Source organism: Ochotona princeps, chromosome 14, assembly GCF_030435755.1.
Source record: "Ochotona princeps isolate mOchPri1 chromosome 14, mOchPri1.hap1, whole genome shotgun sequence".
In the NCBI taxonomy this organism is placed as follows: domain Eukaryota; kingdom Metazoa; phylum Chordata; class Mammalia; order Lagomorpha; family Ochotonidae; genus Ochotona; species Ochotona princeps.
In genome coordinates, this window is record NC_080845.1 from 4,939,289 (window position 1) to 4,953,013 (window position 13,725).

At 59.2% G+C, this 13,725-nt stretch overlaps 1 protein-coding gene across 2 annotated transcripts; it reads left to right on the forward strand.

Annotated features, from left to right (window-relative positions):
- Positions 1-7,544: 7,544 nt before the first annotated feature.
- On the forward strand, positions 7,545-12,479 carry AK1 (adenylate kinase 1). Of its 2 annotated transcripts, none has more exons than XM_058672957.1 (6): positions 7,545-7,653; positions 8,937-8,972; positions 9,086-9,249; positions 9,704-9,820; positions 11,971-12,162; positions 12,244-12,479. In XM_058672957.1, the coding sequence occupies exons 1-6, from the start codon at positions 7,647-7,649 to the stop codon at positions 12,310-12,312; spliced, it is 585 nt and encodes a 194-aa protein (XP_058528940.1). In that variant the 5' UTR covers positions 7,545-7,646; the 3' UTR covers positions 12,313-12,479. The 2 variants fall into 2 exon arrangements, with proteins under 2 accessions (XP_058528940.1, XP_004593598.1); XM_004593541.2 differs by lacking the exon at positions 7,545-7,653 and adding an exon at positions 8,544-8,689.
- Positions 12,480-13,725: the final 1,246 nt, after the last annotated feature.

Here is a 13,725-nt window from a genome sequence, read left to right on the forward strand (position 1 = left end):
GGCCTCTTTTTCTGCCACCCAGCAGGAGAGTTTTCCACCTGTTGGAGAAGACTTTAGGAGCTGAGAAAGGGGGCTCCCAGCCAAGTGGGGTTCTACGGGGGCTTTCGAGAGTCTCCCTGGCCTTTGGGCTCGGATGCCCTGGGATGCTGTAGGGAGCCGGGGGCTGGGTGCCCTGCATCCTGGCCCTGTTACAGGCACTTTACTGAAGCTTGGGCTCGGTTGGAGGGGCGGGAGGCCGGCATGAGTCCATTGCACACTGGGGTGATGGGGCTGTGGCCACTGTCTGCCACATGGTTTTGTAATGATTCGTACAGGAATAAACACACCTAAACTCCACCGCTATGTCCTGCATGTGTCCGTGGCCTGGCATCCTTTGGCCCAGGAGCTCACAGAGGTCCACTGTGTGCTTTTAGCGCCTTTGCAGGGGCTGCCTGGGAGGAAGCCTGACAGCTGTGGGGGCGGGGTGGGGGTACCAAGCCCACCCTGCCTGTGTGTGACCCTGATTGCCCGTCACTGTCGTGCTGAAGCCACAGGGCCCCCCAGCAGTGCCCTGGTAGTCTCAGCGGAGGGAGGAGGAGAGTTGAGGTCCAGGGCCTGGGAAGTTGAGAGGGGGCAACTGAAGTTTGGCTAGCAGGTACCCCAGGAGGACATCAGATGGGCTGAGGGTATGTGGGGCCCACCGCTGCCCACCACCAGGCTCTCTGCAAAATGCCTGTTCCCTCCAGGGTGGCACAAGGCAGGGGCCATGTCTCCCAGGTTTACAAGCTGTTTGGACAGATAAGATGCCCTTGGGGACAGGGCTTAACAAAGGGTAATTTGTGCCAGACAAGGGCAGGCAGTCTGCTGGGCTCCCCAGGGGCTGGCTAAGAATGGGAAGGAGAGTTCTCTGTTGGCACAGGGCCAGCAGCACAGGTGCTGGGCAGAGGAGGGACGTGGCCAGGAGTTGGGGGTCATCAGTGGGAGCATCACAGCCTCACTCAGGAGGCAGCTGCGAAGAGGAGGAAGGAGATGACGGCAGAGGACCAGGACGGTGGCCTGAGGCAGCTTGGCCTGCAGCAGCGTTCTTGCCTGAAGACGCCAGGGGACAGCAGCCGGGAGGATGGGAGGTGACCCAGCAGCCAGTTGACGGACGTGCTGACAGAGGTCGTTGGTAGTAAAGGGGACAGGAGGAACTTTGCACAAATCCAGCTTGGGGACCACCATGGGGGTTGAGGGATATGACACATTTCCTGTCACAGCAAAGTTTTCTGGGATTGCAGGCCCAGAAATTCAGCAGCGCCCTGGTCCCTCTGCCCAGGAGTTACAGAAAGACAGTGTCTAATCGGATGATACACCAAGAATTAGGGTAAGGGGCTCAGCAGTCAGTAGCTAAGCACAGACCAGGTTGGGGGACCCTCAGTGACTACAACTTTTCTAATCTCTCAGACACTGGAAGTTAATGGCCTGAAGGTCACATGGGTGGAGCCTTGTCCCATGCTGTGCTTGGGGACTGCCAGGAAAGGTCATGGGCATCAGAAAGGGCATTCCTGTGCTCCCACTGACTGCTAAGTCCATGACTGGTAAGGTTTGTGGGGCACTCAGCCAGCCAGCACTAAGAGGGGGTCAGTCACTGGGACAGTCCACTGAGCCTTAGCAGGTGGGCTTTTGGTGGTAGAAACCTTGGGTGGGTGGTCTAGGCTAGGTGAGCCTAAGACCCCAGGCCCTCTGCCAGGACCCAGCAGATGCTGAACCCTCATGGCCAAAGTCAACTTCATGGGGAGTGACCACATCATGCCTCTTTGCACCAGTGGCTGCTCCCCTGTCAAGATCAAATCGCCTCCTTGTGGGGGGCCCAGTCCCTCCTGCACCTGCGTTTATTCTCTTCTCTCTGACCCCTGGGAGGTCCAGTCCCCCATCACAGCCCTTCCTCCTCCTGGCTGGGCTTCCTGTCCAGCTGTTTCCTGAAGATGGCAGTGATGTTGCCGTTCCATCAGCCAGGCCCGACTGGGGCGCCTGCCCCCCTGCCCCCCTGCCTGTTGCCAGTATGCCCAGCTGTCCAGCTGTGAGCCTCACAGGGAGCAGCCCCTGCCTTGGGCTTGTTTTCAAATCTGGGAATTCTTTCTGTAACCAAAGTGTTTTTAACTGTTTTTACAAATAAAAACCTTGGTTTTATTTTTCTGTTTACATTTTTAGATAATCGTTGTTATGAAGTGACTTAAACCATGCAGCTGATACAAGGTAGACAACAATGACGTCGCCCAGGTCCTGAAGGCAATTTCTGATTGTAAGATAACAGGGTTTATCTTCATAGAACTAGAAGACAAAAATTAAATAAAATCTAGGACTAGACTTTGCAAGCATAGCCACACACGTAAATGCGCTAGTCACCCTTTGTCCTTTTTTTTTTTTTTTTAAAGATTTATTCCTTTTGTTACAGCCAGATATACACAGAGGAGGAGAGATAGAGAGGAAGAGCTTCCGTCCGATGATTCACTCCCCAAGTGAGCCGCAACGGGCCGGTGCGCGCCGATCCGAAGCCGGGAACCTGGAACCTCTTCCAGGTCTCCCACGCGGGTGCAGGGTCCCAATGCATTGGGCCGTCCTCGACTGCTTTCCCAGGCCACAAGCAGGGAGCTGGATGGGAAGTGGAGCTGCCGGGATTAGAACCGGCACCCATATGGGATCCCGGGGCTTTCAAGGCGAGGACTTTAGCCGCTAGGCCACGCCGCCGGGCCCTACCCTTTGTCCTTTGTTTAGGGTATAGGCAGGAAATAAAATCCCTGTATTTAATTAATTGATCAAAAGATGTATTAATTTCCATTGGAAAGGCAAATTTACAGAGAAAAGGAAAGACAGAGAGGAAGATCTTCTGTCTGCTGGTTCACTTCCCAAGTGGCCACAACGGCTGGAGCTGAGCCGATCCAAACCCACGAGCACAGAGCCTCTTCCAGGTCTCCCACACGGGTGCAGGGTCCCAAGGCCTTGGGCCATCCTCCACTGCTTTCCCAGGCCACAAACAGGGAGCTGGAAGAGCAGAGCTGCTGAGATTAGAACTGGCACCCATACGGGATCCCAGCACTTGCAAAGCAAGGATTTAGCCACTGAGTCAGGATGCTGGGCCCAATTCCTACATCTTAGTATCTTTTTAATTCGTAATGTTTACTTTTTGGAATTTGCCAAAACAAAAAACAAAACAATAAAATCCAAACTACACAACACAAAGTCCTCCGAGTAGGTCAGCCATTCCCCCCAGAATTTCTCATCGTGTGCGTCTTGACCACTGAGCCGGTTCTCTTTTCCCTCTGGCTGCGCCCCGCCTGCTCCTGGCCTGGGCCCGACGCCTGCTTCCCCTTTCTGTGTCTCAGCTTCAGAGGCCTCAGAGAAGTGAAATCCAAGGGTCTTATCTTTTTGGGACTGGCTTGTTCCACTTAGCACAGCATCTTCGAAGTTCATGGTCACACTCAAATGGTTTTCTATGCAACGTGATCCATGCTGTGGTATGGGAAAAAAAAAAAGTCTTGAAAGAGCTTGCGTAAAGTGCTAGTCTCACTTCAAACCTGGGGGTCCCATGCAGACATCCACCCTGCCAGAAATGCGCTAGTTTCTCAACTTCAAGATGCTGTGGATTAAAAAATGTGTTTATTTTTATTTATTTGAGAGGCAGAGCTACAGGGACAGACATGGAGAGACAGAGATCTTCCATCCATAGGTTCATTCTCCCACTCTAACAGGTGAGGGCCAGGTTGAAACCAGGAGCTTCTTCCAGGTCTCCCACGTGGGTGCAGGGGCTCAAGCACTTGGGCCATCTGCTGCTGCTTTCCCAGGCTATTAGCAGGGAGCTGGATCAGAAGTGAAACAGCTGGGACCTGAACCAGCCCTCATGCGGCATTGCCAGCGTTGTAGGCTGTGTCTACTTGATACACCACAATGCTCAGTCTGAGTCAACAGGATTGTAACTTTGCAGAATTAAAAAAAATAAATAAATAAACCAGATCAAATCTGGGACTAGATTTCAGTCACAACCACACATGTGTGAACACACGCAGGCATATTTAGAGTTATTTTACGCAGGTGGGATTGGAGCAGCGTGGGTGGGCTCTGTGTCTCGCTCTCACCAATGCTGGGACTGTCAGGAGACTCTTGTCCCACCAGTTCTCCTGATAAGTCTCATTTGACCACACACCTTGCATGGCTCCCTGCTGCCTACAACACAAATCCCAAAATTCAATCCACCCCATCCCATCCTCTAGTGCTGCTGCCTTCCAGGCTATGCTGCCATGTGGTGGTCAAGTGTGTGGGTTCTGTTCTGCAGCTGGGTGGTCGGTTCTGGGCTCCCAGTCCTGCGCGCCACCTCTCTTGGCACCTACTGCCGGGGACCAGTCTCCTGACAAAGGGCGGGAGAAGCATGTGGCGTGCCACCAACAAGCCTCACATCCCACTCTGGTTAAGGATTTCAGCCCCAGGCCCCGCTGCCTTCTATTTGGTTTTATTCTTGTTAGCAGGACAGGTGCTTGATGTGGGTGCCGACAACATTCTCAGCATTGCCTGACCTAGGGGTGCTGCAGCGTCTCTCTGTTGTGGGGGGCTGGGGGCAAGGCTGGATCTGCTCTAAGCAACAGCAGGAGATGGGTGTGCCCCACAGTGGGTGTCGGTTCAGGTCCTCTGGCAGAGTCTGGCCACTCTGCCCCTGTAGCATCTTGTGCCAGCTGCCTCTCTTTGGGCTTAGTTTCCCCTGGAGTGATGGTGGGCACAGCGGTGGGGCGCAACAAATGCTGCAAGCAAACCGCGAAGGGCAGCGCGCACAGCCACTTTTGGATGCTCCTCCAGGGGTGCCAGTCTTGCCCGGGCTCGCCAGGCCCAGGCCCCACTCCCTCCGTGCCCGCTCCCCCTCCCTCCCAGCCTCGGGGAGCGCCGGTTCCCAGCATGCCGCGCGCTGACAGCCTTATAAATAGTCGCCTTTGCGGGCGGCCGTAGGACGGGTAGGGCACGTACGGCCCGGTGCCCACCGCAGCCGCCCCCTACCAGGTCAGTTCGCGCTCACCCGCGGCTGGGGCGGGGGGCAGTGCAAGGGGTAAGATGTCTGCGCGGAGGTTGGGGGAAGGCGCCCTTGCAGGGCGCGGGGCCGCCCACCTGGTTGGGAGGGTGCGAATGTGTTTGCGTCCGGCTGGGTTTGTGCGTGGCTGCTCGGGAGGATCAGCGACTGTGACCTCTCTTATGTTTGCGCGGTTAGCGCCTTCGGCTTGGGCGTGCGCCCAGGTGCTGTGCCTTTGTGGATCTGCGTGTGTGTGTGTGTGTGTGTGTGTGTGTGTGTGTGTGAGAGAGCCCCTCCCGGCTTCCCAGGCGGTCCCCCTTTTGTTCCTGGCAGCTCTCGGGGTCCCCAGGTCCCTGCTCTTGGCTCATCCCCGCTGAGGTCCCCCGGAAGTGGGTGAGGGTGACTGGGGCCTGGTCTCCTGTCCCAGAGAATCCCAGGACGGGCCAGCTCAGAGGGGCTGTCCTGGCTAGTCACTGGAGAGTTAGGGGCCTCCAAATCCCTGGATACTTGGGTCCCAACCTCCTGCCTGCCAGGGCCAGCACACCAGGACTACCCACGGCCCCCTCTATTGAGGAAGTTCCCAACCACAGTCACAGCCACAAGGCCAGAGAGGGGACATTGCCACCCAAGGTCACACAGCTGAGTGATGAGACTCGGACTGGAACCTCAGGCAGTTGCCAACTCCTGGGAGGGCTGCTCTTGGCTCAGGAGCTGGGAGTTTGCGTTGTGATGTCCCTGCTTCTGCTGGGCCTCAGCTCCCTGGATGCCCAGGAGAGCACCCAGGCCTGCCCTGGGAGCCTTAAAAGGCCTGGGTGAGGGTGTGCTGAGCCCGTAACCCAACCCTGCTTGGACCCCTGGCCTCTAGGAGGCCTCCCTCCTCACCATCCAAGTTATTTTGGTCCAAGGAAACGGCAGGTGCCAGCAGGACAGAGGGGCTTGGGTTACCCGGAGGCGGGGTCAGGCCACTGCTCAGGGCTTCACTGTGGCTTGACCTGTCATGGGACAGTCCCCAACCCCTGGGCAGCTGCTAAGGGGCTGGAGGCACTCAGCCCTCCTTCAGCCCACTCAGCAGGAAAGTGGCTGTAACTCATGCTCCACGGGCAGACACCACCAGCATAGCTATCTTAGGCCCTGCCAGGTTCCAGGCCCAGAGTGGCAGACCCGAGTGTGACCCCAATGGGCCTCTGAGCTAGTCCATCTTCAGTCCCTCCCTCAGCCCTGTGCTCAACCCCCTCAACCTGGTGCCAGGTCTTGAAGGTGAGACACACAGCTCCCCACCCCTCCGCCGCCCCCAATCCAATGTGGCATGCCCAGTGCTGAAGAAGTTTAGAGACGGCGCCTGCTAGTGTGGGAGGGAGGGCACAGTCTAGGAGGTCTTCCTGGAGGAGATGATACTTGAGCTGAGTCTTCAGCCATGGCAAGTGGGGGAAAGGCAGCAGTTCTGCGTGTCACATTTGCTGAGGAGTGGAGGGTCACCACGGTGAGTGAAGGGGCTCCACGCCGAAGGCAGCGCCTGCAACCCTGCCAGCTCGGTTAAGGGACCAGGTTTTGTCCTGGGAGCTGACGGGGTCACTTAAAAAAGGCTTGTAAGCAGGTGAGTGACATGGGCCCATGCTTGTCAGCCAGGGGCGGACACAAGGGAACAGGACGAGATGGAGCAGTGGAGGCTGGGTGAGGCGAGGTAGCACGGAGGCAATAGCTGCAATAGTGGGAGAGGAACTCTGTAACTCTGCTGCTAACTTGGGGCTGCGCAGGGCTGGAAGCCAGGCCTGAGCTTGCTGCGCAGGTGTGAGGGGTCCCCTAGCCAAGGCCCCGAGGGAGAGGTTGGCGGACCTGGGAGATGGGGTTCAGGGTCAAGGTAAGGATGATTTTTGACCATGGCTGGTGGTGTTGGGATGTGTGTGGGATGGGGTGATGGGGAGAAGGAAGAAGGGATCAGAGATGGGAAGGGGCAGTTTGGAGGCGCTAATGAGGGCATGAAGTGGTAGGGGAGGCGTAGGGTGGGACCCTGGGAGGAGCTGGGGAAGGGGGCAGAGAGACAAGGTTCTTTCCCCCTTGGAGGGGAGTGGCAGAGCCCCTGTGTGTGAGGGGGAGATTAGCCCACCCAGGGTTGGAACCTCTCACTTTGAACACTGGCAGGAGTTCCTGCAGACCCCGTACCCTTGGGCCCAGGAGTGCTTTAACGCATCCTGGTGCAGGAGGTGCCCCAGGTGAGGCGTCCCAGGGCTCCCATGTGCCAACAGCTTCCCAGCAGGCAGGCTCCCCCATCCTCTGTTGTCAGAGTGCTGGGCACACAGCGGCCCCGCCTCTGGTTCCTGGAGCCACACGGGAGTGGTTCCGTGGTGCCCTTGTTGCCACCTCCGGGGCACCCCAGGGACACAGCAGGGGGTGACCAACCGTCCTTCAGGGGCAGATGACACAATGGAAACTGCAGAGGGAAGGGAACTTCCTCAAAGTGACCCCCACCCTGTGCCCTCAGCTTGATATACACTGGGCCGTGCCGTGCCAGGCGCCCTGCGTTGCAGCTGAAGCTGAGTCGGGGTGGGGAGAAGGACCTCCCCCTCGCCCCTCCTCCACACACACACCTGTGCCCTTGTCTTGCAGACGCTGACTCAGCTCCTGAGACCAGGACAGGATGGAAGGTATGTGGTGCTCCTGCCCATGGCCTGGGCCTCAGTGTGCCCAGCTGCGAAGGGGGTCTGCTCCCTGAGAGGCAGGGAGGAGCTGGAAGAGGCTCAGGCTGCTGGAGTGGGCCCACCTAGCAGTTTCTGGCCTCCTCTTCTCCAGGCCCCCACGAGTTAATTTTAGACTCAATGAGGCCTCCCTGCGCTGCTGGAGCCCCCCATGCCCCACCTCCAGCCCCTCCCATGGTGTTTACACAGCTGAGCCTTGCCTGTCTGGGGGTGGGGGTCTGCTCTGCCAAAGGAACTCACCTACACCGTGTGCACAGAGCCCGCCTCTTGAGGCCAAGGCCCATCCCTGGCCCTCTCTGAAATGAAAGCCCTGTCTGCAGGGTGGTATGCCTGCAAAACCAATGCCCCTCAACCTGGTTCCTATGGGCTGGGCCCGAGAGTGTGAATGGCCCACCCCTGGCTGGGCTGCTGGCAGTACCACTGCTCACTCCTGGTACCGGGCAATCCTGGCTGCTGCCACTGCTGAGAGTCAAAGTCTTCATGTTCCCCTACTACTCTGCCCCCCAAACTTCAGTCACCCCATGGCTGCAACCTCTTGCCCAGCCTCAAGCACCAAGGGACCACAGCCTGGAAGAGAAATTTCTCTGACCACTCCTGTAGCCACCACCCTCTCCCCCACACCCCCACCCCTTGCCTGCCTGCCCAGAAGCAGAGGGCGACCTTAGTTTCCTTCTGTCCAGCAGCGAGGGGTTGGGGGAACACGGTCACCCCAGGTTATGCAGAGGTAGAGGGCAGAACTGAAGTTGCTTGCTTCCCTGTCCAGACAAGAGCTGCACACGCCCACTGCAGCCCTCTTCCCTGGCAACTGTCTCCATGGCAACACACGTTGTGGTTGCCAATGCCACATCAGCGCCGTTGGAGCAGGCCGGCAGGCAATGGGCAGGGCCAGGCCTGAGAGGGACAGGGCAGGGGCACTAACAACATAGAACCATGGGGTGCTGCTCATCCAATGACCCTCGCAGCCGGGCGGACTCGCAGGCCAGAGGTGACCCGGCCCTGCTGCCTACCACGTGCAAGGAGGGTTTCCTGGGGGCCTATGTCCAGGGCCCCAGGCTGTGCCTCCACTCAGTTCCTCTGTTCTTAGGGTATCCTCACCTCTCTGCTTTCTCTGGGCTAGGGCTGGGCTCCCTGCCCAGCATCTGAGCCCTGTTAGGCCCGGGGCCCCAGCAAAGCCTAGGCTGTTGGTCTAGCCTGGCCCTGAGCTCTCCCTGTTGCCCTCTTCTGTCCCACAGAGAAGCTGAAGAAGGCCAAGATCATCTTTGTGGTGGGTGAGTCATGGCAGGAGTCTGGCCGCGGCACCCTGGGCTCCCCAGCCTCCCTGTGGCCCTTTTCCCGCATGAGCCATGGGCCACAGGGTTTCTCACTGTGCGGGCGCTTGCAGGCGGGCCCGGCTCGGGGAAGGGTACACAATGTGAGAAGATTGTGCAGAAGTATGGCTACACCCACCTATCCACCGGGGACCTCCTGCGGGCCGAGGTCAGCTCGGGCTCAGCCCGGGGCAAGAAGCTGTCGGAGATCATGGAGAAAGGGCAGCTGGTGCCACTGGTGAGTGGCCCTGGCGCCAGGCTGGCAAAGCCCATGCCATGCTGGCCAAGCTGACAGTGGCCCTTCCCTGGCCGTGTCCCCTCCTGTGGGCCTCTGCTAAGTTATTCAGAGAATTCCTTCTAGAAGCATTCAAGTCCCTGGGGTACCCTGTCTTGTTACCCAGTCCCCACCTGTCCTCTCACTGCCCACCCTCCTTCTGCCTCTCCCTGATCCCCAGCTAAGACCCCTCCTCTAGTTTCATCCCCCTGAGACCTCCTCTTTATTGTACCCCATGTGTCCTGCTGGGCTTTCCCTAGCCTGGGATGGGAGCTGTTGGTTTCATCAGAAGAGACTTGTTGGAGGGGGAGTTTGCCCAGGGTGTAGAGGTTGGGGTGCAGAAAGCACATGAGCCAAGGCCCTAGAGGAAGGCTGGGGAGGAAAGCTCCAGAACTTTCTACTGTTGCTGCGCCCACAGGAGACGGTGCTGGACATGCTCCGAGACGCCATGGTGGCCAAAGCAGACACTTCTAAAGGCTTCCTCATCGATGGCTACCCACGGGAGGTGCAGCAGGGGGAGGAGTTTGAGCGGCGGGTAAGGCTCAGGCCCCAGGAAGGAACAGTGAGGCGGGCCGGGATGTGGAGGAGGAAGAGGGTCCGGGGAGGGGAGAACCCAGCCAGGGAATTCGCAGGCCTGGGCCCAGGCTCCCACTCAACCACCTGAGACCCTGGGCCTATCCTGGGGACCCCCAGTTGGGGATGAGGGGGGTCAGGCTGGAAAGGCAGGCCCAGTGGGTGCCAAGGGTTGTGAATGGCATTATTGTGGTTACTTCCCAGGGGCACTATGCCCTACACAGGGGCACCTCGCACAAGCACACAAGTGCACTTACATATACTTGACAGTGCAAGGGTATAGTACACACATACATGCAGGGGCAAACATGTGTCTCTGAGGCACAACACCTCGAAGGCAAACATGGGGAGTGCTGAATGCCTTGGAGGGAGACAGCAGCACAGGGGGTGGTGGGATCCTTGGGCCCCTCCCCCGAGGTTGGAGTCAGGACCCTCCACTCCCGGTCAGGTCACTGTGAGAGTCACCGTGGGGCTTCCGTAGCTCCAAGCTGCAGCCAAAAGATTGTGTTTTGACCTCTGGGCATCTGCAAGACCCCAACAGAGTCTGTTCTGTCCTCAGCCTCTCTTTTCCTCTCTGTAAAATGGGGGTTGGATGGGCTCCCGTCCGACCCCTGATCCTGGACCCTGTGGTCACAAGCCAGGCAGCTTTGAGGACTGCCCTGTCCTGGCCTAGACTCCTTAGCAGTGATGTCCCCTGCAGCCAGTCTAATAAATGGGGTCCACGAAGTTCCCGTTGCCGGCCTCCAACCAGATGGTCCCCAGGGCTCTGGGCAGCCGTATTCTGAGATCTGGACACCAGGGGGCACCAGGGTGTCACAGGGAGAAGGGGTGGCCCTCTGGCGCTGGCTGGAGGACCCAGAAAGGAGAAGGTATGTGGCCTACTCCAACCCTCTTCAGACTAAGTGTCCAGGGCTGATGGGAAAACAGGGGTTCTACAGCCCAGACCCTGGCCCAGGGCCTGAGCCACCTTCACAGATTCACTGCCTCCACCGTGTGTGTGTGTGTGTGTGTGTGTGTACGCATGTGCATGTACATGTGTGTGAACAGCTGGCCCTGGGGAGGCTGAGAGGCTGGTGGCCTGTGGTGGCCTTGCAACTGGGGTGACACGGTTGATCCCGGCCCAGCCCCCGACCTGCCCATGGTCCCCCCTGCATGAAGAGAACCCTAGAAAGTTGTCCTTTGTCAGTAGACAGCATCGGAGGCCACCCTCCTTGAAGATGTCACTTCCAGTCCTTAGACCACCCAGGAGACAAGGGCAGGAGTTGGGGTGGGCTCAGAGAGGCAAGCAGCCAGGCCTGGGTCACACAGCTGGACAGGTGGAGGGGAGCTGGGGTAGCCCTGGGATGATCTGTGTGGGGCAGTAGCTTGCACCTGCCATGGCATGCAGAGAGCGCAGCAGCCAGCAGGGAGGGGCGTGTGTGTGCAGGCCTGTCCCTGGCAGGCCTGAGTGCGTGCAGGGCCGGGAAGCCCACAGCAGTGCAGAAGGCCTGGTCCCTACCCTGAGGCTGCGGTAGCCAGGGATGATGGCTCTGTCCTTCCGGGTCAGCTGGTGCTCCCTGGCTCTGGCAGGAGGCTCAGGGGTTTCTCTCCTATAGGCCTGGGGACCTGGTGGCGACAGAGGCAGGGGCCTACTCCTGGGGACTGGTGGCCAGGCAAGGGGAGGGCTGTGTCCGGAGGGGCAGCGTGGAGGCCAGCTCGGGCAGTGGGTGCGTTCTCCGCACTCCTCAGCAGGAGCTCATCCCCCAAGGACTCAGCAGCTCCCCCTCTCCTGCCCCCCTTTTCCTCTGCCTAGCCCCTGCCCCAAGGTCAAAGTCAGAGGCTACAGGCTAACTGCGTATCTGGAGGGTCTCGAGGTGCCAGTAAGAGAGCTGAGAGGGCACAGCCAGGGTGCAGGGGAGGGGCATCGGGAGGTCAGGTGGGCGGGGTCGGGGCAGAAGGGCAGGACTCCTGGCCAAGGGTCCCTGGTGGGCCTAGGCCTGGCTTGGGAGGGGCAGGAGAGCAGGGGCTGCCACGAGGAGAGCCAGGACCGTCTGCGTGGGGGTGCGGACGGTGGGGCGGCCGCACGTGGCGCAGGAGCCCGGGTCCCTGTGACGTGGTGGCCCCTGCACGCAGATCGCGCAGCCCACGCTGCTGCTGTACGTGGACGCAGGCCCTGAGACCATGACGCAGCGGCTCCTGAAGCGCGGAGAGACCAGCGGGCGGGTGGACGACAATGAGGAGACCATCAAGAAGCGGCTGGATACCTACTACAAGGCCACGGAGCCTGTCATTGCCTTCTATGAGAAGCGTGGTATTGTGCGCAAGGTGCACCCCCCGCCCCAACCTCTCCCCCGAGCTGCTGTGATGCCTGCCCCTCCGTGGCCCTCACGGCCTGTCTCTCCTCAGGTCAACGCCGAAGGCTCCGTGGACAATGTCTTCTCACAGGTCTGCACCCACCTGGACGCCCTGAAGTAGCCGGGCGGGGGCCCTTCCACCCGCGGCCGCCCGCCCCTGTCCTGCCTGGAGGAGGTCGCCCTGGCCCTGGCCCAGCGCCTCCGCCCTGCTCGGTGCAGCACAGACAGAGGAAGCCACGTTATCCTGTTTTCACGGACAACCCAGCACTAAAGGAATTGCCAAGGACATTTCGGTTTACTCCTTTTTTTTTCTTCCTTCCAATCAGAGTTGATTCACCTGGGTGTGCCCTCCAGGCGTGAGGCCTTGGCCCCTCAGCCCACCTCCAGTCAGCGCCTCCCCCTCCCCCAGCTTTGGTGGGAGACCCCCACCCCGGGGGGCCAGGCCTGAGACCCTGTGGTGACAACGAGGTGGGCGCCTTGCCCTAGGGCACAGCCTGGGTTCCTCTGCACCCTGCTGACACGGCTTTGGCCATAACCTTTCATCTCTTTGTGTCTGGCCCTCCCTAGGCCTGGGCTTGGCAGGCAGTGAGGTCATGAGCTGGGGGCACTTCCTGGGACGGATGGGTGGTGCCCTCCAGTCCCCAACCCAAAGAGAATAGCGAGGTGGCCTGCTTGTGCACCAAACCCAGGGTAGGAGGTCAAGGCCACTGCGATTGAACGAGTGTGCAGAGTCAGGGTCAGGGTCACCTTGGTGGTGGTGTGGGGTGTGACATGGAGGCCCCCCCAACCCGGATGGTTCTGGGTGGCTAGCAAGCACAAGCTGAGTCACTTGCAAGCCCAAACTAGGCCCTACGCACAGCTTTGACCACAACCCACTCCCTGCCCCAAGTTGGGACAAGTTAGGGGCACACACAGGGGCAGGGGGTTGACGTGGTAACCAAAGAACCGACATGCAGGCCCTAGCTGCCTGGGGGCAAGCCACCTTCTGGGTTCTGTTTTTGCTCATTCTGTGGTCTCATGGCTAGAAAGGCTCCATTCGGTGCTTGCTGTCTGGGCCCCAGCCGAGGCTCCCCATGGGACCCAGACACCCTTGGTAGCCCCTGCCTGGGCTCATGTGTACTCAGCATGGCTCCTTCTGTGGCTGGCAGGGACCCTGGGCTCTAATCTCTACTGGTTCTTCCAAGTTCCCCCTCAAATAAATGTATTTAAGTTATAAAAGGAGAGTCCGCTGAGAGAAGCACATGGAATCCACAAGGGAGGGGTACCCGTAGGCAAGGGCAGGCTCCGTGGAGGGGTGGGGCACCAGCCTCAGGCACCGGCCTCTGCACCTGCTCTCCTGCTCTGCACATTGGCCTGGGCAGGCGGGCAAGCAGGAGCTACAGATCCCGGGGAACCTCGGACCCCCCACAGGCTGCGCATGAACACGCACACTCCCCATACTGACACACTCATCGCATACATTGTGCACATCACGACTCTTCACTCTCATACAAAGACACGCATACAGGCACACAACACACACAAGTACACACAC